General features: G+C 42.5%; 1 protein-coding gene across 6 annotated transcripts in view; it reads right to left on the reverse strand.

Moving 5' to 3' along the window:
* The window catches only part of Nfib (nuclear factor I B), a 221,967-nt gene extending 200,096 nt beyond the window's left edge, over nucleotides 1–21,871 (reverse strand). For 3 of the 6 annotated variants that reach the window (XM_075946294.1, XM_075946296.1, XM_075946292.1), the window contains exons 1-2: nucleotides 20,748–21,871; nucleotides 14,371–14,902 (exon numbers count right to left, since the gene is read on the reverse strand). In XM_075946294.1, coding sequence (XP_075802409.1) covers nucleotides 14,371–14,902; nucleotides 20,748–20,777 — 562 coding nt within the window. In that variant the 5' untranslated portion in view covers nucleotides 20,778–21,871. Of the gene's footprint in view, nucleotides 1–14,370; nucleotides 14,903–15,266; nucleotides 15,378–20,747 lie in introns of those variants that run through there. The other 3 variants (XM_075946297.1, XM_075946298.1, XM_075946295.1) reach the window with 3 other exon arrangements.
* Nucleotides 21,872–22,312: the final 441 nt, after the last annotated feature.

Below are 22,312 nucleotides of genomic sequence, written 5' to 3' on the forward strand. Positions count from 1 at the left end.
AAAATAATATCACGAGAGGTTTTCTGATTTTGCCTATGTTTCTTTTAAAAAGCTGTTGCTGGTGTTTTCTTAAACTAACACTTTTTATTAGATATGCTTATTCTTCCTCTGCAGCAGCAAGACCGACATAAACAACCAAAGAGGCTTGGGTCTCTTAGGCCCAAACTGTAATCTCTTGAGATTACCCTGGCTCTAAAATTCTCCAAGTAGAGGCTGCTTTCTTTAAAAGTAAGCCTTTTTTTGGTTTTTATAGTCTAGATTGACCTAAACCATCTGATTGTTGGACTTTGAACTGAACCACATGGAAGTGTTACAAAACACTCAATACTAAATAAAACCTATTAGAACCTCAGTTCAGCAAGAGTACAGAATCTTCTTAAGTGCAGGTTAGCATGAAGGAGACTACCCTGCCCCTTGGCCAAGCCTACCAGAAGCCAAATTCCTAAAATGCCAGAGCTAAGAGGTCTTGGAAAAGTCCTCTAGAAACTGAGTTACTAAGAGACAAAGTCTCCCAGGTACTTGACAGAAGTAGAGGCAAGAACTGTTTTCTCTTTCACTTCAGCAAGCTGCTTCAATAAGTGTGTGGCCCAGAGTGAACAAGAGAGGTGGGGGAGAAAGGGAGAGAGAGAGAGAGAGAGAGAGAGAGAGAGAGAGAGAGAGAGAGAGAGAGAGAAGGGAGAGAGGGAGGGAGGAGAGAGAGAGAGAGAAAGGGAGAGAGGGAGGGAGGAGAGAGAGACAGAAAGAAAGAAAGAAAGAAAGAAAGGAAGGAAGGAAGGAAGGAAGGAAGGAAGGAAGGAAGGAAGGAAGGAAGGAAAGTAATTCCATTGTTCCTCTTTCAGGTCACTAAATAATTTAGTACCTAATTTTTCCTTTCTATAATCCAAAGACCTCATGTTCAGAAAGCTACAGTTTAGAGTACATTAAGTGAAATCACATCCATATGCAAATATGTTTTCTCCCATATGCATCTTAAGAAAATAACAAATAGAAAAATAATTTATCCTCAGCCCCTAGAAAACAAAAACTGAAATGAAAAGAAAGAATGGAGGAAATCTAAATTGTATATTTTCATTCCTTCTAAAAGGATTAAATAACAGAATTCTGAGTGGTTTGTTTGTACTTCCCATGCAGTATGTAGATTAACCATGAAATTCTGTTTGGGACACTTTGACATCTGTTTTCAGTGCGTTACAATGAAATCTGGGGACTTGGTACATACATTTGCTGTAATAAACCTGTCACTAATCAGTGTTTTCCAAAATACTGCCCATAACTATTACTATCCAGTAGTCTCGTTTGCATGATCTGATACTGTTGTTACATCGTGTTTTTCCCTGACAATGTGGCAGCTAGTCCCAGGCACGTGGTCTAAAATGGCTGCACAACACTCAGTAATTTCAGTCTTTCCACAGACTGCACAGACGATGCAATCTGTCCTAGAACGGACTAGTACTTCATCCTTCCCGAGATGCCTTAAACTAGAACACCGAGAACGAATTCACAGCCCAAGTGTGAAACACTCAGTAACAATAAAGACGCCCACACTGAGGGGAAAACTCTGCCTCGTGAGGCTTATACCACAGGAGACATAAACATAATTCTAACTCAGGAGTCCTTTCAACAAAATCGTGATGATGCTCTTTAAACAATGAATGAAAGATGAGTCTCTGACTAGGACAGTCCATTCCCATGAACTTCAAAAGCAGACAGAACCAGACTTTAGGACTGAGTCTGCTTCGTGCCCTCTAGAAGTGATTACCAGCGACAGCGACCACGTCCACAAGTTTACAATGTTACAGCCGGACAGTAGACTGCATGGAGGGTTCTTTTCACGTTGCGTGTGTCTTACACATCATATACAAAATATGCATCTCAGGAAAAAATACAATTCGAAGAATACAAACATGGCATTCACCAAAGAAGAAAACTTGCTAAAAATATTTTTCTACCTACTCTTATTCTAAATGAAGTCCAGATTTGAGCAGTATTTAGAACTGTATTCATATTGCTCAAATCTAATACGATTTCATTTTATCCTCCCATGAACTCATATTAAATCTGAAATATGTTTCTCTATGCACATGTTTCATATTATACAAATGTTGGATACAAAAAGCAGATTAATTGTGAGCCCTAATGTTGTGTTTGTTAGTACTGAGAAGTCATTCCAACTGTTCCAAACGGGATTAATGCAGTATAACGAGTCTATTTAATTATTGGAAGACCAGTGATCCTCATATTACTATAAGCTGCTTTCCCCTTACGTGGACACTATAAATGGAACTGAAATTGCACATGATAACTACAGGTCATAGCCTGAAACATGATGCTTGATGTAGCAGGAATAAAGAGACATTGCAGCATCTCTGGGAGGCTACAAAACACAGTCAGTGTTTAAGATCCATGTGGATGTTCTCATTGGAGCATCACATTAACTTACAGCTTAAGTGTAAGCCAAGCTTTCCAGTGCATTGGAAAGACACAGTAACAAATGTTACAAATGTTACCAGCAGCAATCCAATTTGAATGGTGGAAACGTGAGGATACACTGTGTTCTAGGAACTCACTTTTATAGAGTTTTGTGGATCCTGTGAACAGAACAGCAACTACGGAATGCCAGTGCCTTCTCAAAAAGAAAAGGCACAGCACGGATTATTAGAATTTACGGACCAGAATCTAAACAAGCTGATCAATGTTCCGATCAATGTTCCATGCACACCCTAGTTAGCCTTTAACTACTAGATAAACGTGGAACAGCTTCTCATCCTGACCCCTGACTCGATCCTGTAGATCTATGAGAAACACTATCAGAAAGCCCTTCATCTAGGAATATGTTTCTTCTACACACAGCATCAGCGTGCGTATGATTTAAGATATTTCACTTCTAATCTCTATACTTTCCTAATCTCTACCAAGTGAGGGAGAGGAACAGTCCACTGGCCATGGAGAACAGGGCTAGCCAGTTGCCCAGGAATCTGGCACACAAATTTAGCTCCAGGCCCATGGGAAGCCAACCAACCAGAGCCGCTGAAGTCAAACACTGATCCCAAATTACCTCATGGTGGGGAGAAGCCAATGTTTTAACCATTTCTCCTTTGGCGTCCAGTCGTTCTTGGTAAAAGTGAAATCACTCTAAGCAATAAATACTAAACTTCTTCTCTCTAGAGATCATTTAACTGATTTTTGGGAAGCCACAAAAAGGAGGAATAGGAAAGGCTGACTTAAAAGAGTCAGATGGCAGTGAAATAAAAACAATTCATGTAACCAATTAAGCAATCTGGGGCTGTGACCCAAGCAAGGGTCATATGACCTTTCTGACTAAGAGTCTCAAAACCAGCAGCTTGCTCCCTTTAAACAGCCATCCAGCCCTGTCACATTATCCTCACTTCTGTCCAACTCGATCTGAAACATAAAGGAAGCTCTTCCAAATGTTGGTGACTTCATTTCGCTACACAGGAAACTGCCGTGTTCCTCTGCAAGGCAGCAGATCCATTAACAGGGCACCCAAACTTTAGCTAACACAAGTCAAGCTTTTTTATTCAGAAAGCCACAGATAAAACTGTTACTACTTTCTTTGAAATATTCCTAGATAGATCCAGAAAACTCTAGAAAAGCTGAAAACTACTGGAAGGATACAGTCACTCTAATTTAATTAGGTTTCAAAACAATACAGGACTAGCTAACTGCATATGCCTACCTTTAAAGTTCCCACTAACAAGGGGCCATCCCCAAGAGTAGGAGTGGGATATTGCTTTCTTTCCTCTTTAGGATGTATCACTGGAGAAAGATACTCACTCATTGTTGAATACTTGTTTAAATATTCATACATTCCTTCCCTCAATGCTTAGATAGTTTCTCTGGAAGTTTCTAGACTATGGTACAATCTAGACTACGCAATATCCCTTCATATATAGGGATAACAGTTATTACTAAATAAATGCTTTACTTACATGACTTCACAAATCCTTAAAGAATCACTGTAACTCCTATTTTATGAAAGAGAACATCAAAGCATATGAAATGTACAGGACTTATCCAAAGCCACAAAGCTGATGAAGGGTAAGAGCAGAGCCCAGGGTCTCCAGCATGCGCTTTGTATTAGAGACTGGCTGTATATACCGCTTAATTTGTCACCTTGACAGTGTCACCTGGGAAGGAGGAACTTCAGTTAGATACCTCCTCTGTCACACTGGTCTGTGGCATGTCTGTGGAGCATTTTCTTGATTACTAACTGATATTAGAGACCTCAGCCCACTGTGGGCAGCACCACCCCTAAGCATGCGGGACTGGGCTCTGTAAGAAAGCTAACTGAGTGGAAGCCAGAGAGGAAGCAGGTCAGTGAGTCACATTCCTCCACGATCTCATCTTTGTTACTGACTCAGGTTCCTGCCTTGATGACCTTCAGTGACCTGAAGCCCTACCTGGAAGCAGCGTTTCCTCCCAAAGTTGTTTTGGGTCATAGTGTTTAATTACAGCAACAGAAAACAAACTAGAAGTTTGTATGTCACGAAAAGTCCTTCTTAAACCCTAACTCTGAAGATGGCGGTACTAAGAAACACATTTGGTACCAAATTAAGTCAGAAGGGTGGACCCTTCCAAAAATCAGATTAGTGGCTTGAAACGGGATCCCCGGGAGTTTCTGGCAAAATGTTGAAGGAGGTGATTAGCAACCCATATGGTGACCCTCGCTGAACTCTGACCCTAGACTAACAGTCTACAGAATGCTAAGGAAGATGCACTCTGGAGTCTGTAAACCAGTCAGTCCGCTACTTTGCTACAACATCTAAACTAAGAAACATCTTTTGCAAAACCAAAGAAGGGGATCTGCGGAACTGCAAAAGAAATCCAAAATTCAAAGAACGCCAGATTTTCAATGGTAGATTATTTACCTCTCAGTCATAAATCATCCTTCTCAATCCCTGCCAGAGCTAAACTCTATTATCTTTCCCACAAACTTCTCACTTCCCCAAAACACACAGTATTTCCCCAGCACCCACTAATCAGTTCTAGGCCAGAAACTGAACCTCTGCCATTCACCAGCCAAGATGGCTTTAACAATCTTTAAAGAACGGAGGAATATGTCTGGAAGAAGGTCACAGATGTTTTTACAATCCTTCACCCCTCAGTTCCACCGCCATATGACCCACTAGCCCAGTAACCCCATCCAAACTCCACTCCAGGTTAGCATTACCTGTGGGATGCCAATCAAGGGACAGAAAGGCAAGTGGGCCTCACTCCTCTCTAACCGGTTTCGGTAGGGAGAGGAAAGCTGGGGCTGCTAATCCTGTGAAGTCTGTTGATGTTTCCCACCTGCCCTTGCACTCTGAACCCTAAGATGCCTTATTCATAGGGTTAAAGTTTAAAGGCATTCAATTCCTTGATGCCCTGAACATCCCTACAGGAAGGCAGTTTAATACAACCACTAAAAGAAAGAATGTTTTTAAGAAAATTTCTCACCTGCTATTTGCAGGGGGGAAATAGAAACAACTGTCAAGAGAACCCAGAATTCTAGTGCTTTTCCCAGGGTTCCATTAGCACGCTGTCTCTCATCTGTTGGTGTACCCACACACGCGTAAACAGTATGCAGCATAAGAAAAAAAAAGCACACTCTAACTTAAACTTCCTTCTTTCCTCTAATAATTTAAAAATAAAATGTAACAGTTTGCATTTTAAACATTTAATCTGGCAAACACAGGAAAAATCACGAAGTATAGTGTCATATTTGGCAATGAAAAGATTGGTAGGATAAAAATACCTCTGTTTTAACATTTCAGGAGACATTTCCAATACTTTTAAAATTAAATTATTTCATTGCTGTGAACAAGAACCAAGGTAAAATTCTCCATTTTTGAACATGGGGTTTTCATGAGGAACAGAAAAACAACGTTATATTCATTAAGATAAATAGTTAATATAGTGGCAAAAGTCCCTACAGAAGTAAAGTCTTCACATTTACTACTATGGGTCACTATTATGGCATGAAATTTAACTATTTACCTCAATAAGAATAGGTTTCTCCAAAAATCATTACGTATTTTAGAAGATATAGTAGGTTTAAAATGCTCATTTTTGTCTTCCATGCCCAGGCCTGAGCCTTCCCAGTGCTGGACAGTGATCACAGTACCAAGTCAATTGTTTTAAGATTGGTGCCTGAGTCACCAAACAGATAACTAAACTTGTCACTTTAACCTACATAATTACAATTAAATGCTTTTTAGTGTAATGGCTAAAATGTTGGAAAATAATTCTTAAGGAAACCATAAATATAAAGGGCTAAGAAAGCAAACCTCAGAGCAATGGGGAAAGGAAATCGTGACATGTCATCACAAAACACAGAAGTTGAAAATCCACAAAGAACTGATACAAATCCCTCCAAATTCCTGAACAATCTCCTACCTCCTATAGCCGGCAAGGCTGCAAATTTGTCCCCATCACTGTCAGCAAACAAAAGAAAGTCAGTGCCACAGCGAGACCACGTTAAACAGAAGATGTGGCTAGTGCAAAGGGGCCAAAGGGACGGACGCCTTGAGTCCACTGGTGTGTAAAGTATGGGCTGGGACCTTTTTGTCAGCTATTACCATAAAAGAATAAGAGGAAACAGTGACCTTACTGCACAATAGAAAGGTCAAACAGCTTGCAGCCATTTCATGACCCAGACAAGTCAAGGTCAAGGGATTCAGGTAGCAACTTAGCCAGGGCATAAGTTACAGCCCAAATGAATTGTTTTAACACATCAGCTTTGGTCAATTAAACCTAACAAGGCAAGTTGCATCCCGTAGCAGGGTTCCTGACACCAAGGCCAGAAGCTGAGACCGACCTCATAAAACAAGGCTTTTAACATAGCATAGCAAATTTAAGCTAATCCATCCAGAAACTGCAGATGTCAGAATAATAAAATACAAGTTGTCTCCTAAGTGAGAACATTTTTCACACTTTCGTACAAATGCAAGCCGAGTCCCCTACTTATGTGAATTACCGAATACACCCTATTTCAAATCCCCCTGCTAACATCTATGTGCATGATCATTTTTTGTGCCTGCTTTAAAGCCACTGCTGCTCACCTATCACATTTGCCTGCATCTTTTCCAATGTAAGTGTACAAGATCAAGCTTTAAGAAAAGAAATTTTTATTTACCTTCAGTAATAGAGTATATGTGTGTCACGTAATAGCACTTGGTACCCGCTAAATACTTTTTTAGTTTTACAGAGGACATATTTTAATATATGTACTATTAAATGTGTCCATGTATTTTAAAAATCGGAGCAGACTATTTATTCTGTTTCCTACTTTGAGAAATAGTTGAAGCTAACTATAACTTTAAAACTTAGCAGTTAAGAACTTGTCTCAAAGGCAGTTCCTATTTCGCTTTGTACTTGTTTGAACAAATTCTGTGTTCTGATTGTGCTGTATCAGTAACTTGATGCATGCTCTGAAGTGCCTTAAAACAGGATTCTGAAAATACACAACCTCCAGGCAACTTTTCAGCTCATAAAATTACTTCATCCATCACTCCATATTTCCAATTATATAGTCTTTATTCAGAGTTCTTTAATTTGACTGTGATTCATCAACAGTGTCCTGTTTAAACTATCATCGTAAACAGAGGGAATATGTGTCTAAGTGTTTTATTATAAACAATCTATTGGTGCACAGGAATGGCTGGGTTTTTTTTTTCTCTTGGAATGCTGCTTTGCTTAAATTATCAGAATTTTATTTTTTAATGTGTGGCCCTCAATTCAGCCTCAAGGTCTTTCTACCTCACTGGTTAATTGGGAGCCATTTATCCCAATTTTCTGAATAATGCAACAACCAAAAAGCCCAACCATTCAAATGTTATTACTCTCACATCTGTAACTTTCAGTTAATACAAGCTAATCCTAAAGACTCAGTCCTTGCTATACACACTTAGTTTTCACAAGTTCCCTACAATTTCATGATTTATTCTCCATGCCAAATCCTAACAACTAAATTCTGTTAAATTAACCACATCACGTAATTAGAGTTCAAGGACCTAAGAAGTCACTCTAAAATGAGACAATGTGCCACAGAAAAGTGAGCCCAGCCAAAAGGAAGCGCCTCTCCTCACGGTGCTTGTCACTGAGACATGCTGCTGTACCAACTCGAGTTTTGGGCCACAGAACTAACCACGGGGCCTTGAGATTTCTACAGTGATTCCTCTTGGGAAGGATGAAAGGCTGGAACTCCTGCTCTGAGAGCCCTGTTGCCTGCTCCGCCACAGCACGTGTGCTGACAGACTCCCGCAGGGCCATGAGTTCCACTCCCACCGCCACCGTGCTACAAAATGCTACTCCTTCATAAACTGCAGGAAACTTTATCAGGTGCTACTTGACCAGCAAAAGACTGGCCTTGCCCTGGGCCACCATTTTCAGCTTTAGTGTGAGCTGTGAGCCATTTCCACCCTTCATAAGCCTCCTCCACACAAAGCAGTTAACTGCTCCTTTGGAGATAAACTTAGTTATCCCGTAGGCCATTGTGATGACAGAAATGAAAACCAACTCAATGCATGCTCTGCATGTTCCAATGGTTTTCGGAACTGCCGAGGACTCAGGCTCAACATGGCCATGAATGTCTTCCTCTTCTGGTTCTGGATTCTAACTGTTCAGCAGAGGCAGCAAGGGGAATGTTGTAACCAAATAACAGGCTTTTCGTGCTAACTTAGCAGACTCAGGGCCCATGAGGAGAAAGACCCTGCTAAGTTGAGTATCTCGGATGGTTTATTCAAACAGGAGTACCCGATTCAAAAAAAAGTCAATGAGGATTAAAACTTTCATTTTCTTTTGGCGGTTTTCATTCAAATTCCAATTGAGAGGGGAACAACCATGTGTATTTTTAAATCCTACCAATCTTTCATCAATCTATACTTCTGATTTGGGGGCTTATGCACCTTGGCCATCTACATACTTGTCATTTCAAAATGCATACTGCTGTCTACATGGTAGCAAGGGCGGGGTAGGAAAGGAAGCCCAGGACTAGATCCTCCACAGGAGGCCTTACCAACCTTGGCTACCTTCAGAAAATAATCCACGCCAGGGTGTTCTGAATATCTGAAAGTCATGATTACAACGAATGACACCCCCATCGCTGTCTCTCCCTTTGAAAAGTGAGCCCGTGTTAACAGCAATGCAGAAGCCTGCCTCGCCATATCAGGACACAGATGCCCCCTTTCCAGCTGGCAGCTAGGGCCTCAGAGTTTAACTCTTGAGTTGTCTGGCAAAGCTATCTTTGTGGCAGGGACACCAAGGCAGATAGGGTGGACTTCTGGCCCCTTAGACCCCGTTTTGTCCCTTATCGGTGGGAAAATTGCTAAGTATCTAATCTTACAATATATGTTCTAACAAAGGTCTCATTAAGTCTAGGGGCAAGACACAGCAATAAGAGCCCTTCTTTATCTGGTGAATTGTGTGAGGAAGAATGCAAACAAATGTGGACCAGAGTTCAGAAGTTCAGTCAAGGACAGGGTACCAGGATGGGAAAAATTGAACAGCCATTTCCTACATCAAGCATGTATCCACACACACTTCATGCTCTCTGAGGTCACCATGAAAGCCCACCAAATCACCCCCACAGAGCGGCGTCATTTCAGCAAGCTAAGAAAGCTTGTTTGCCCTCACAATGGGAAATACCTGCAAATGAAGTGAAAATTATTAAAATGTTAAAAAGTGCTGTCAACTTGCAAACAATGATCTATTTAAGCTTTTCATAAAGAAATAATTGCTACCCAGAAGGACTCTGAGCTGCAGGAGCTGAAGGAAGAAAATCGCCCTGCAAGTGTGTCCTCGCTAATGCCATGTGACAAGCAGGAAGGGCTCCGTTTCAAAGACAATAATGATTACAACTTCCCCTCCAAACAAGTCACGTCTTTCGCAACTTCCAGATACACTTCAATTATGATATCGTTTAACAATCGAGCCGCAAAAGTTGCCATCCAACAATGGACCACAATTAATGTTAAGGGTTCAACAAGGCTAAAAGGAAGTTACTTGTTCGGGATAGAAGCAAGACTGCTGGGCTCTGCCACACTCCAAAAACACGTCTAACAAGAGTGGAAAGTAGGGTCCGAAACTCGCTTGGGCTGGCTCACTTTAAACTCCCATCTGTTAAATTCCTAACAGCAGACACTATCTCTTGAGATCTTTAAGCTCTGTGTTGTGACCTGTCTTCTCTGTAAACCCTTCTGTGCCTCACAGAAAGCCCGGCCCTTGCTTCTTCCTCACACCCCCTTCTACACCCCCCACCAGCATCCCTGAATCTCCTGACTCCAAACAGGACAGAGTCTGGCAACTCAGGGCCTCCCATAGGCCACACTTCCTTCTGTGTAGCCCTTTGGGTAGAACTGCTAATCCTTCTTATTAATTAATGAGATAATGACCGTTAACTGGGAAGCAATATTAACGCTATCGAGGAAACCCGGATCAAAATTATTTTAGCCTTTCTTTTGGTTATCGTCTGCTTCCCGACTCGCTCACCCTGAATGTGGAACTGTGCACTAAGAATTTGACAACATCTTGGTGCAAAATTGAGGTCAAGAATGACTGATTTTGACATGTAGCACCCTCGTTAAGGTTTCTGATTTTCACGTGTTCACTGTATACATTGCTAACTAGAGAAGGAAGGACCTCTTAACAAACTACTAGAAACAGAAGTGTAGAGATCGAGAGAACTAGGAACTGAATGAGAAATCAATAGGGATGTAAATGAAAGCAACAGTCAGTCCTAACGGGTGCGCTTATCCATCCCTACACTGAGCATGTTCCCACCCACTTGTCGTCGCGTACCCTGTACTTTAAGGCTGTGTGTCCTGAGAAGGTGCACCACACAAGGCTTGCTGCTCTGTACTCTGTTTTGCTTTGCTTTGTTTTGATGACTGCAATAACAAAGACAATATGGGGAATAGGTACCACCTGCCCAAGAATCATTGGACATCTTTAATATCTTCGGGAATATGGAGCCCATTTTAGAACAATTTTTCCTTAATCTGTTACAATCTTTTTTTAAGCCTAAAAAAAAAAATAAAAAGGGAAGGGTTTTCTATTAGCTAAGCTTTGCTGCGGCAGACGAGCAGGCAGCTTTCATTCAGGGATTGTCAAAAACTTTCCAGTGTGCCCACTGCAATGCGGGTGCCAACCAACGAATCAAAGGCATTCAGCAGCTAGACAAAGAGGGTCTGATGCCAACCTCGGTGCCACTGGCAACCATTATTGGCATCAAACACAGTGTCTGCCTTTTTTTCCCCCTCGCCTGGCACTTCACAAACAAAATGGCGGTTCTTGTAGCAACGGAACAGCCGAAGCGCAGCCCTCTGAATCAATAGCATCAGATGATTTTTATGAACTTAAATATAGTAACTCCCAAATCATATACCAAATTTGAGCTAAAATGGGGCATATAGTTTTATAAATAACTCTATTTAATATGACCCTCTGCTAATATAAAGAAAGAATAAATGGACTGAATTGCGGTCCATCAGGCTATATGCACCGAAGAAGCTGAGTAACAAAGACACTGAGCTTTGAACAAAATACTGCCCTGTGATGCAAAAGCCTAATAAACTACGTATCAAAAATGATACAAGTTCTCCTCCCAAACTATATCAGATGCAGATGTAGCACTATAGTTTGTGTCAAAGCTCCAGTAACTCTTTCCACATTTCAGAAAAGATGAGGTTGCTAGGGATGGAGTAGGGGGAAAGTGTGGGTTGAACCAAATGAGGCAGGGAGAAAAGAAAAGCATTGGGAAGTTGGTCAACAAAGGAAGTTTATTATCCATCCATCTTTATTTCATCTTCCATTAGAGAAGAAGTATGTGATCTGAAAATAGCCAAGAGGACTACTGACATTTCTAGATCTGGAAATTGTCAATATATTGTAACATCACTCCACACTGCAATGCGGATGCCAACTAACAAATCACAGGCACCCAGAGCTAAACAAAGAGGGTCTGGTGCCAATCCTGGTGCCAGTGGCAACCATCTTTGGCATTCTCTCTATTCTTCCTCGTGTTTTCCCCAGTCCTTTATAAGGAGAGGAAAGGGGGGGGGGGGGTAATTGTGTTGCTCATTCTGTTATAAACAGATTTCTCTTTTAATTTTTCTTTCATGCTTTTCTTTATATTTTATCTAATTTTTAAAATGACATAAGTATGTTCTATGTACTTAGAGGAGAAATAAAAAGTTAGGCTGTGAGATGAAGCACTCCGGGTGTCCACAACCTTATATTTTAAAACCCACTTTCTTGATCAACTACAATGCAAAATGACAATCAACCCATAGTTCACAAATAAAAAGACATAAATTTTGAAAAAGAAAAGACACAAAAGCACCCTAATGTGACTTTTTAAGAGGGGCCACCAAGTGTTAAGAGGAGAGGATGCAAGGGCAGGTGGCAGAGAGGACAGATGATAAGACACACAGGGATAATTCCCAAAGGTTTTTAGATTGGGGAAGTTATCAAACAACAAAACCAACATTGTGCCTGAAAATACAGTCTCTAACACTTGGCTCAAAACTTCACGGTTATCATGACCACTAGTAAAATATATATATGCAATATATAAATATATATATATATAAATATATATATGGTTTTCTGTCTATTTTTTTTTCTTTTTTCAATCTATCTTCCCAAATCTAAAAGACAATATCTACTGTCAGCTCAACAAAACTAAGAAATTTGGCTGTCTGCCCCATTGTAAATCTGCACGTAAGTCCTCTCGACTAACCATCAAGAGTTAAATCAGGAACATGGTACCGATCTTCCCTCCCGACTAGAGAGCTCCATGACCCACTCTGCAAAACTTTTCCTTCTAACCAGTGACTTCCCAACAGTCACAACACAGTCCATCTAACACATACATACAGCCCACCTAAAAAATGTCACCTCTTAGACAGCTGTCCATCAACTTGGTGTGCGTTAATAAGTTCTTATTTTAAGACATCAAGGATGAAAAATATGTTGTCCCACCCACCATTACTTGAATGTGAGTTCTCAGTACAGGGAAAAAGCAAATGTGGTGGTTTGTTTGTTAGGAAATACATTTCCAAACGACGTTGTCCAACACTGTGGCTTAAAATCAAAGTAAAAAAATCCTGAAACGACACTCAAGTATAGCGCTAGAGGTAAGTCAAGGGGAAAGAAAAACAAAGGGCGCACAGTGAGTCCTAGAGGTCTGTCTGAGTCGTGACTAATTTTCTTATTCCACTTTTCTGGATGACAATAAAGTACAGAGCAATTTATTAAAGCCCGCATTTATATAATGAGCATCGGATAACTGTCTGCCACCTGGCTATCTGCAGGCCACCTTCCCTCCCACCAGGCCAAGTTCGGAAATGACCCACCATCTGTGGCAGCCCAAACTTGAGGCCACTTTCGGGATGGTGTTTTCTTAAAGGGACTTTTCCTATGTGGGCTGTGTCCTGACATACTGATGGGGGGGGTGGGGGGCAAAGTCAAAAGTCTCACCTACTTAAGAAAAATAGAAACAGCAAAGAAATTGATCTCGTTAACTCCAAACCCTTGGCAGGAACACTGCCTCTTTTGCGCTGTGCAGGCAACATTTGCAGGCTCTTCACCGAGGACTTTAAACACAGTCCGGTATGCGGGCTCTGCATTCTTTTGAGATTTATTCTGAACCAGTGTAACCAGTCTCCTTTCTGGTTTGCTCTGTAAAGAAAGCTGTGACTTCTTCCTTGGGAAGCACTATGAATTTGCATTCAAGTAAACTAATAATAGAAAGTGTTCCCAAGTCACTCTGGGAAAGTATTATAAATTATTTAAATAAGAACTGTGCTGCATTAGATCTACGGTGAACACTGCACAATCAAAAGGAGCTGTTGATAGAAATATTAAAATGACAGACATCTAGGCCTCTGTCAGATATATATTTTCATAGCGACCAGCTTAGACACTCTGTAACAGTAAACGCTAATTTGATTTTTGGTACAATCACCACGAGATGTCTGAACAAAGTTCATCTACCTCGTTAGGTAAGAGACTAGTACAAAGATTACTAAACACTGCTTCGACTACCATCAGTAAAGTTGAATTTTCAGAAGCAGGGAGGAGATGCAGCCTGGTCCAGAGAGTGGAGTGCAATAAATTGTATTTCTTAGACTACTCTGTGTCTGTTTCTCCAAATGTAGAAGCCTATCCAGGTAGGAAAGCTCCGTGTCCATTTTCATGGCTCTGACATGACCATGGACTCGGAGGGCAACTGGTCACACCAAGGTACCTGGAGAGGGCAGAGGACACCTGGAGGCCTCCAGGACCAGTCTAGCCCGAGCTAGAGATCCCATATCTGGAGGTGGATGGGTAGTGTTTGCCGTGTTAGAAGAAAGAACAATGTGCTCCTACCTTGCTCCTGCACGTAGTATGCCAAAAACAAGTCAAGTTCCTTAACTGATACTGTGATATGGTGTGGCTGGACACAAAGTGCTGGGTTTGTGCAGTGTGGGGACTTCATGAGCCGCTCGCCATCGGTACTCTCCAAAGGGATGCCTTTGAACAGGATCACCATGACTAGATCCAGACGCCAGACTTTGTCTGCCTGTCGCAGGCAGTCGATCCTCCTAATCTTACCCTTCTGGTCTGGATTGGATAAGACACAACACGGGTGCTTCTTGCCAGTCACGGTAAGCACAAAGTCCTCCCGGTACTCCTGGCGGATATCTTTGCGCAGTTTGGCCAGGAGCCTGGATGCCCACTTCTGTTTGATTTCAGGCTTTTCACTGAGCAGCTCATCTTTGACTGCTCTTTCTTCATCCTTTGACATTCGTTTCTCGTGCTTTTTAAAGTACTTGCGTTTTCGAGCCTGCAGGTTGAACCAAGTATAGGCGATTGCACGGACGTGTGGAAGAAGTGCCTCAATAAATGGGTGGAATTCATCCTGCAGAAGAAGGGAAAGAAGGGGTGCACAGTTTAATTTCCAATGCTAAAAAAAAAAACAAACAAAACAAAAGATGCCATCCACTCCCAATTCAGCACAAAAAGTTGTTTAAAAAAATAACATTACTTTCTAATTTAAAATGAACAAGACATCAGGACAAGGAGAAAATGTCCCCTTTCAACCAAAATTCACAAACTGGTTCTCCCCTCTACAGAGAAAATATGGTTGTATTTTGTATTTTCGCTGTGGTCCCATCCCCGTCATTCCCACCTCAAAGTCATACACCTACACCCTTTAAAATAAGGTGCTTGGCACCAAATTTAATATTTAAATATTTGATTGACCCACTGGCACTAAGCAATACCATTTCACAAGGAACACAGTGGGGCTTTTTTGTTGTTGTTTTTTGTTTTTTTGAAATCGGAGCAGAGCTTCTCAGAAGGCAGGAGCGATGCCACAGCTCATTTCTCTTCCCTGTGCCACAGAAACACAAAGCATGTAGATGCTCACTGTGATGCCACACAGTTCCCGCTTTTGGAGCATGCTCTCAGCAAGAGGCTGCTGGTGGCACAAAGAGCATGCGCCATTAAACTTGATCCATTTTCTTATCAAACGTCCAACATTCCTACACTGAAGCAGCACCATTCCAAGAGTGGTAACTAGAGAAACCGGTAGACAGGGAGGGGAAGTGGGCGAAGGACACAGCTCGTCTATCAGTGTCCTGGACGCAAGGTTTCCATACTTTGAACAGCGCATTCTCTCCCTGCACCACCAACATTAGCTTCCAGCACATGCACACACACGCACGCACACACACACACACACACACGCACACGCACACACACACACACACACACTTTCATTTTTAAATAATTCTTAAAGTTGAAAATGAAATGCCATGATGTTCCTGCCACAGTCGTCCTACAGACCCCGGAGCCCCCCAGAGTCAGTTAATCTGTTAACCGATCACAGGAGTATGGCAATTATTCAAACCCCTTAAAAATCAATCTGAGGTGAACAATGAAAAATGGCAACTTGGCACCAACTTTCTGTTCTTTGTTTCTCTGCATGCTGTGGCATGGGGACACCAGGAGCACCCCCTGGCCATTTACTGCTTTTGTGGAATCTCTACCATGCATGTGTCGCACAGACGGGACATGGGACACACGGGCATGTGCCTGGGAGCCCACAAGGACTTCAGTCGTGCAGTTCCCAACTGTCCTGTGAACTAAACGGTGTACCTTCCAGGCCTGAATTTTTTTCTGCCTGTTTTCTCTGAACATCTGAAAGGGAGAAGGCTATCAGGTCAGGCATGGCAGGTCATCCCTACCTACAAATATGTCTGGTTACTTCCAAGTGGAGTCAGTGTTTCACTACTTCCTGGCTTAGGTAAAGCTGGCCATAGAAGCTCAGACCCATTGCTGTTCAGAGAAAAAGAACAGCATCCCACGCATGAACAATATATAAATGCCATACGCCAAGCACTGACGCAAAGGAGAACCCCACTACGATCACTTTTCTGGTCATTTGGACTGTTGTGTCATCCTAACCACAAAAGAAGTTTCTCTCATAGGTTACATCCCAAGCTGGAGTGCACCCATTCATGTGCGTTACTCTGAAGCACATCAAGAGTCCAGTAGAATGACTAATTTCACACGCTAAAGGTGATCGAGGTAAACTAGCGACACACCAACAAAGAAGCCGCCCCCGAATTCCGTGTCTCCCTGCAAGTCTCTTTAAGATGGAATTCAAAGTTTGGGTGCAGAAGACTGCGACCTATTACTAGTTTGCATCCAGACCCAGAACAGGTACACGACTCCCCTAATCGATAGCCCGGTTATCACGTGCTCTGACATATTGCCGACTAAGAATGCATCCAAATTTTATAATGCAGAATGCAGCTGATTACATCGCAGCATGAGGCAGAGCCAAATGCCATGGAGGAAATTAAACCGATCAGTACTTTCCAGCAGAGATTTGAACAATTCGGTTACTATGTGCGCACATTAAAGGGGGCCATGGAAAGAGTTAAACCACAATCTGTTCTTTGTGTGGGAAGGCAGCTCTGCTCACAGCAACCACAGCCCATGATAAGACCTCCCTATCTCCATACACTGTCTGATGCCATGCTTTTAGCTCCCACTGTAACTGTAAAAACTTTGTTTATCCCCTCCCCTCAAAATACATGCAAAAGGAACGCCTGTCTGCTCAAGGAAATGTGGACATCAATGTGCTTTATGAACTCACTTCCTAGGATCTGACTTTTACTGTGATTTACTGATATAATTTTAAAAGTGCATCTACACTTCTGTAAATGAAAGCCTTGAGGATGCAGGGAATATGGGCAAGAGTGCTTTGTCCCGCTCTTTTTAGCCTGACCACGCTTTCTAAGATGCACAGTATTTAATGGCTATTAAGCAACCCAGGAACACTGAAGTACTCAGATACTTAAATACTATGTTCAGTGACATTTCATTTTCTTAGAAGGACATCAACATAACTTTCGATCAAATAATTTTGAGATTTAATACTCGACAATAAACGTCATCTGTTATATAACAAATTTTCATTTTAGATAATTGCATTACACCACCAAGATGCTAATTTGAAGTTAAATTTGGAAACTCTTAGCCAGTTGACAAAAAAACAAAATAAAACAAAAAAACTGTTGTCTTGAGTTTGCTGTCACTGACAGCAAATATTATTTTAAAACATAATTTTCTTTATTGAGAAACAGAAGTGGTACGCTTTCTCAGTCCACCAATTTGCCTGAATATCTGTTGGCGCATCCATATTTGCAGATTCAACTTTAAGTAGAACACTTACTTGATAACAAGACATATTGTCCCAAAATGATAATAAGTGGGACAAGCAATATGCCACATAGACTTTTGCATTTCATGTCTAAATGTCATCTCCCAAGTGTGACTGCTTCCTAAGGCTGTATTGTAATATATTCTTAATAATTTTAAATGACAAGAATGTGGAACGTAGCTGTTCTCATGTAGAAAAAATAAACAGGATTAAGGCATTTAAATGTCCTCATAGATTGTCACAATTACACTAAGAAACTATCAAAAATTATTTTTAAATCAAAGCATAGAAGTGATTTAACATTTAAAGTCTCTATACTCAGATAAAGCTCACTCTCAGAATTTTCCTTCAAATATACTGACGTTCAGTGAGATACTTTTCCTTATAAAACTTTCTCGAGTAGAACTAAATTGACAAAATAGACAAGTTAAATTTTCAAATATAAATATAAAAGTCTAATTTAACTAGATTTATTTATTCTTCTGCACAGAAACAATGATTTCATGAAAGGATTGGGAAATTGGTCCAACATAGCCATGGTAGAGTAAATACAGCGTGCTCTTGGAGCCTCATCACCACGTAACAATAAACCCTGAAAAGAAAATGCTGGAAGAACTTGAATGACAATGGAAAAAAATCATCATGCCAATTCAATATTATATTAAAGGCTTATATGCAGATAACCAAAATATTAAAACAGATAGATGCTTCTTAATTTTGCTTTTACTCATACTGGCCGACAAATGCTGACATAGTGATACTATACCAAACCAGGTAGCTAAATAAAGTTTAATGGTAAGGTCTTTTAGATTAAGTTTTTTTTTTAAGAACCTAAATGTGTCAATTAACAATTGGGATACTTCTTAAAGTTTCTAACAAATTAACAATGTAGTTTATTTTGTATCTGCATGCCTCAAAACAGGTGTGAGCAGCTATGAGGCTCCTGTAACATAAAACTAAACTACTCATCTGATACAAAAGTAACACTTCCGAGCGGGCACTCTCACTTCTGCCATACCTAAAATTACCTACAAAGTCATAAAGTGATTAATAGTTGGGAACTCTAAAACAGTAACTCCTTCTCTGGCATAGGCCTTTAGTCCCCAAAAGCAGTAGTAATGCATCAACCCAGATTTATACTGCTAAAATAAGACGGAATATATAGTCATCATCCTGAATTAATGTTGAGAAGTATGTGTCCTTGAATAGCAATGCGATAGTTGGATGATTGCGCAGTCTATGTTCCAAACATTTCATGTGTCAATATTCTGAAATAGTCGTTTTAACACAGATGAATGAAGATGGAGCTGGTGACTTTTTCATGCTTATTTAGGGGAGATTAAAAATATAATGCAATTGGTAGCAGTTTCCCAAAAGCAAGAGTTTGGGAATACAAATACAGAGACACAATTACCCAGTCCTTCCCAGGTGAGAACCAGTCAGGCCTCACTTTGTGAAGGAAGCGCTTACTTTAATCCGCTTCCTTTGATCACGATGTAGAAATAATAGGAATGGTTATGGTTTATCAGAAAGAAGGGGAAAAAGCCTGCCGATGAATAAATAAAAGTAACTTTTAAAACTACAGGCAATATTTTATACCTGAGGCAATTTCATCATATTCATGGGCTACGATCATTCACAGCTGTTAAAATACAAATAACTCGACGACCCATTTTTCCAGTTTTGTTAAATTAAAGTGCACGTTTACGTGCTTAAAATAGCCATATCTAAGTTAATCATACTCAGATGCCAAACAAAATATAAACAATAAAAAATGTGTCAGCCAAAAAGCTACAGGGCTGTGTCCAATCACTGAATGCCTTATCGTTGTTTTCATCTTCATTCACAGTTTGTGAATGCCGCAGTCCTTTTGAATCACAATGGCTTCTAATTGTCATACAATTGAAATCTTAATTATTTGTTCGTTATAAAAATGCATCATCATATTATTAGATTTTTTTAAAAAACTAACACAACCAAAACTTGACAACATTTCTATTTCATGTCTATGATAATGTCAATGAAAATTTTCGATTACCAATCTAGATTCATACTCTTGAAAGTTTCACCAAGCTGTCCCATAAGTTTAAGGGTTTAATTAACTGCTGGAAATAACAGTTCTGGACTAGGCTGTTTAGTTCATCAGTTGATGAGTTCGTGGGGCATCCATGAAAGGATGAAAGCGCGCCCAGGTAAGTCGCTCGATCTAACCACTTTTTCACTTGACCATCTGATTGGTAGGGATAGAAACTGGTTTTGTTTTTTAAGTATATCGCCAGTGCTTTACCTCCTAACATTGTTCCTTAGATTTTAGGGCAATTTTCGAAGTTAAAACAAAAAAAAAATGACCTCACTTTCCTGATATTACTTTATGCCTTTCTAGTTATGCCCAAATATCATTAAATGAACAAGCCTCACTATAAAATAAGCATGCCTTAAAAGTCCTAAACATTCACTACAATCAACTAAACTCTTGTCAACTTAAAAAATCGCCTCTGAAGTGCGGTCTCTGAAACCCTCAAGTGCGGGTAACTGCAGACCAGTACTTTAGGTCCCCAAATAAGCAAAGAAATGGGTCGCCGGGACCACCACTTCGAACTGGCAGAGTCACCAGCTAACTGTGGGCAGCAGAGTCCAGAGGCGCTCAGTCAGGCTCTCAGTACTTTGCCCAAGATCCCAAGCCGCTCCCAAGCCGGAGTCGCTCCACGCACGCAGCCCAAAGAGTAGGGGTGCCGCCGCTGCCACCAGCTCCGGGGGCACGCACAGGGGCTTAGAGCCGCGGGTCTCCGCCCTGCCCACTCCGGCAGCCTCGCCTGCCCAGTGCCGGCTCTCCCCGCCTAGGCGCGGGGCTGGGCGCGCGCCGCAGCCCTTGTCCCACGCTGCCCGCACAGCCCACCGCAACTCCTTGCCACTTCACTAGGGAGACCAGGGTTAGGCAAAGCCGTTGAGGTCTGCAGCACAAAAGCAAGAAGACACAACAAAGGCGTCTGGGGCCAGAGAGAAAGCTCAAGAAAACGATCAAGACAAGTACCTGAGTGAGACAGATGGGAGAATACATCATGACTTCGCCTTAAAACGCACTTTCCCGGAGATGCCCAAGAAAATCTTCGAGAAGCAAGGATTTCATCTATTCATTTTACAGTCATCTGAGCCCAGCGATGCGATCAATCAGGACAGTGCTCTGCGCTGGATCACCGCAACTTCGCAACAAACCCAGTCCTCCTTAAATAGCCAAAGATTCAAGTTCACTCGGCGAGCTAGATTTCCCGGGGTGAAATCCAATCTACAGTTTTAACCCTCTTGCGGTCCGCGCGCGCCGGCCGAGCTCCCCAAGGCCGCCGCCGGTGCAGGCTGCTGGTCGCCTGGTTTGGGGGAATTTGTTTTCTGCTTTGCAGTTGTTGTTGTTGTTGTTGTTGTTGGGGGTTTGGGGTGCTCGAGGATTCGGTATGGGTATGGGGTGGTGGTGGGTGATGAAATGCTTTAAAAAAAAAAAAAGGCGGGGAAGGGGGCGCAGGAGGCCGAGCAGTGGGGAAAGCTCGGAGAACGTGTCACCGCGCTGGGAAAGTTCAAGGTTACCGCCTCGAACACTGCAGCAGGATCCGGGAGTGGCGATCGCAGGCGAAACTTTGCCGCGAGCCGACCATGTGTGTGCGCGAGGGGGAGCGCCAGCGAGTGCGCGCGGGTGGCGGGGCGCGCGCCGGAGAGGGCCGGGTGGGGGTGGGGAGGGGGGAGCAGGGAGAGGCCGGGGTGAGGGAGGGGGCGCGAGCGCGAAGCTCCCGGGCGGAAAAGACTTTGCTGCGCTCGGGCCCCGCTGCACAGCCGCCCGCCCGCCGCGCCCCGCGTCTGACCCGCCGAGCGTGGACGCCGCTGCTGGTGCCGCTGCCCACAGCCCACGGAAGGGATCGGAAGGACCTCCTGAAATTTTCCCAAACGATCGATCCCGCTCAGCTGCAAACTCCTCTTTTCTGTTCTGGGCGCTTTTTCCCCCTCCCTCTCTCGCTCTCTTTCCTTGAAAAACTTGCAAGTTGAAAGATTCACTGTTCCACCCTCTGGACCCCGCTCGAGCTCTCTCCAAATCAGACTTAAGGATTGTTTTATTATTTAATTACACAATCACCGCTTTACTCCTCCTCCTGCAAACGCGCGTTCCTTTTGCACCAGCCTCTCCACACCCCCCGCCCCCCACCTTCCTCCTCCTCCCGCGCGCCTCCCCCAGTCCTCGCGTCTCTCCCCCTCATTTGTTAAAGGTATCAGACCGGTGCCACAGTACTGGGACTTTTTTTTTTTTTTCAAAAATAGCTCTGCCACCCTTCGTGCACCTCCGAAAACCCGCCCAGAGAGAGGTCTTTCAGTGCTCGCTGCAGACGCTCAAGCCACGAGAACATCCTAATGAGAGAAGCCCTGAGCCGATCTGGGCCCGAGAAAGAAACGAATGGAAAATTCCCTCACACCCAGGCCGCCCCGAGCTGGGGATAGGGCGCCGACTCTAGCACCCCAGGCGGCTACAGGGAGAGGGCGGGGGCGGGGGCCGGAATGAACTTGGCCTCTTGGAGTTGGGGCGCACCGGCACGGAGACTGGGGGCGCGGCGGGCAGCC

Source organism: Microtus pennsylvanicus, chromosome 13, assembly GCF_037038515.1.
Source record: "Microtus pennsylvanicus isolate mMicPen1 chromosome 13, mMicPen1.hap1, whole genome shotgun sequence".
NCBI lineage: Eukaryota > Metazoa > Chordata > Mammalia > Rodentia > Cricetidae > Microtus > Microtus pennsylvanicus.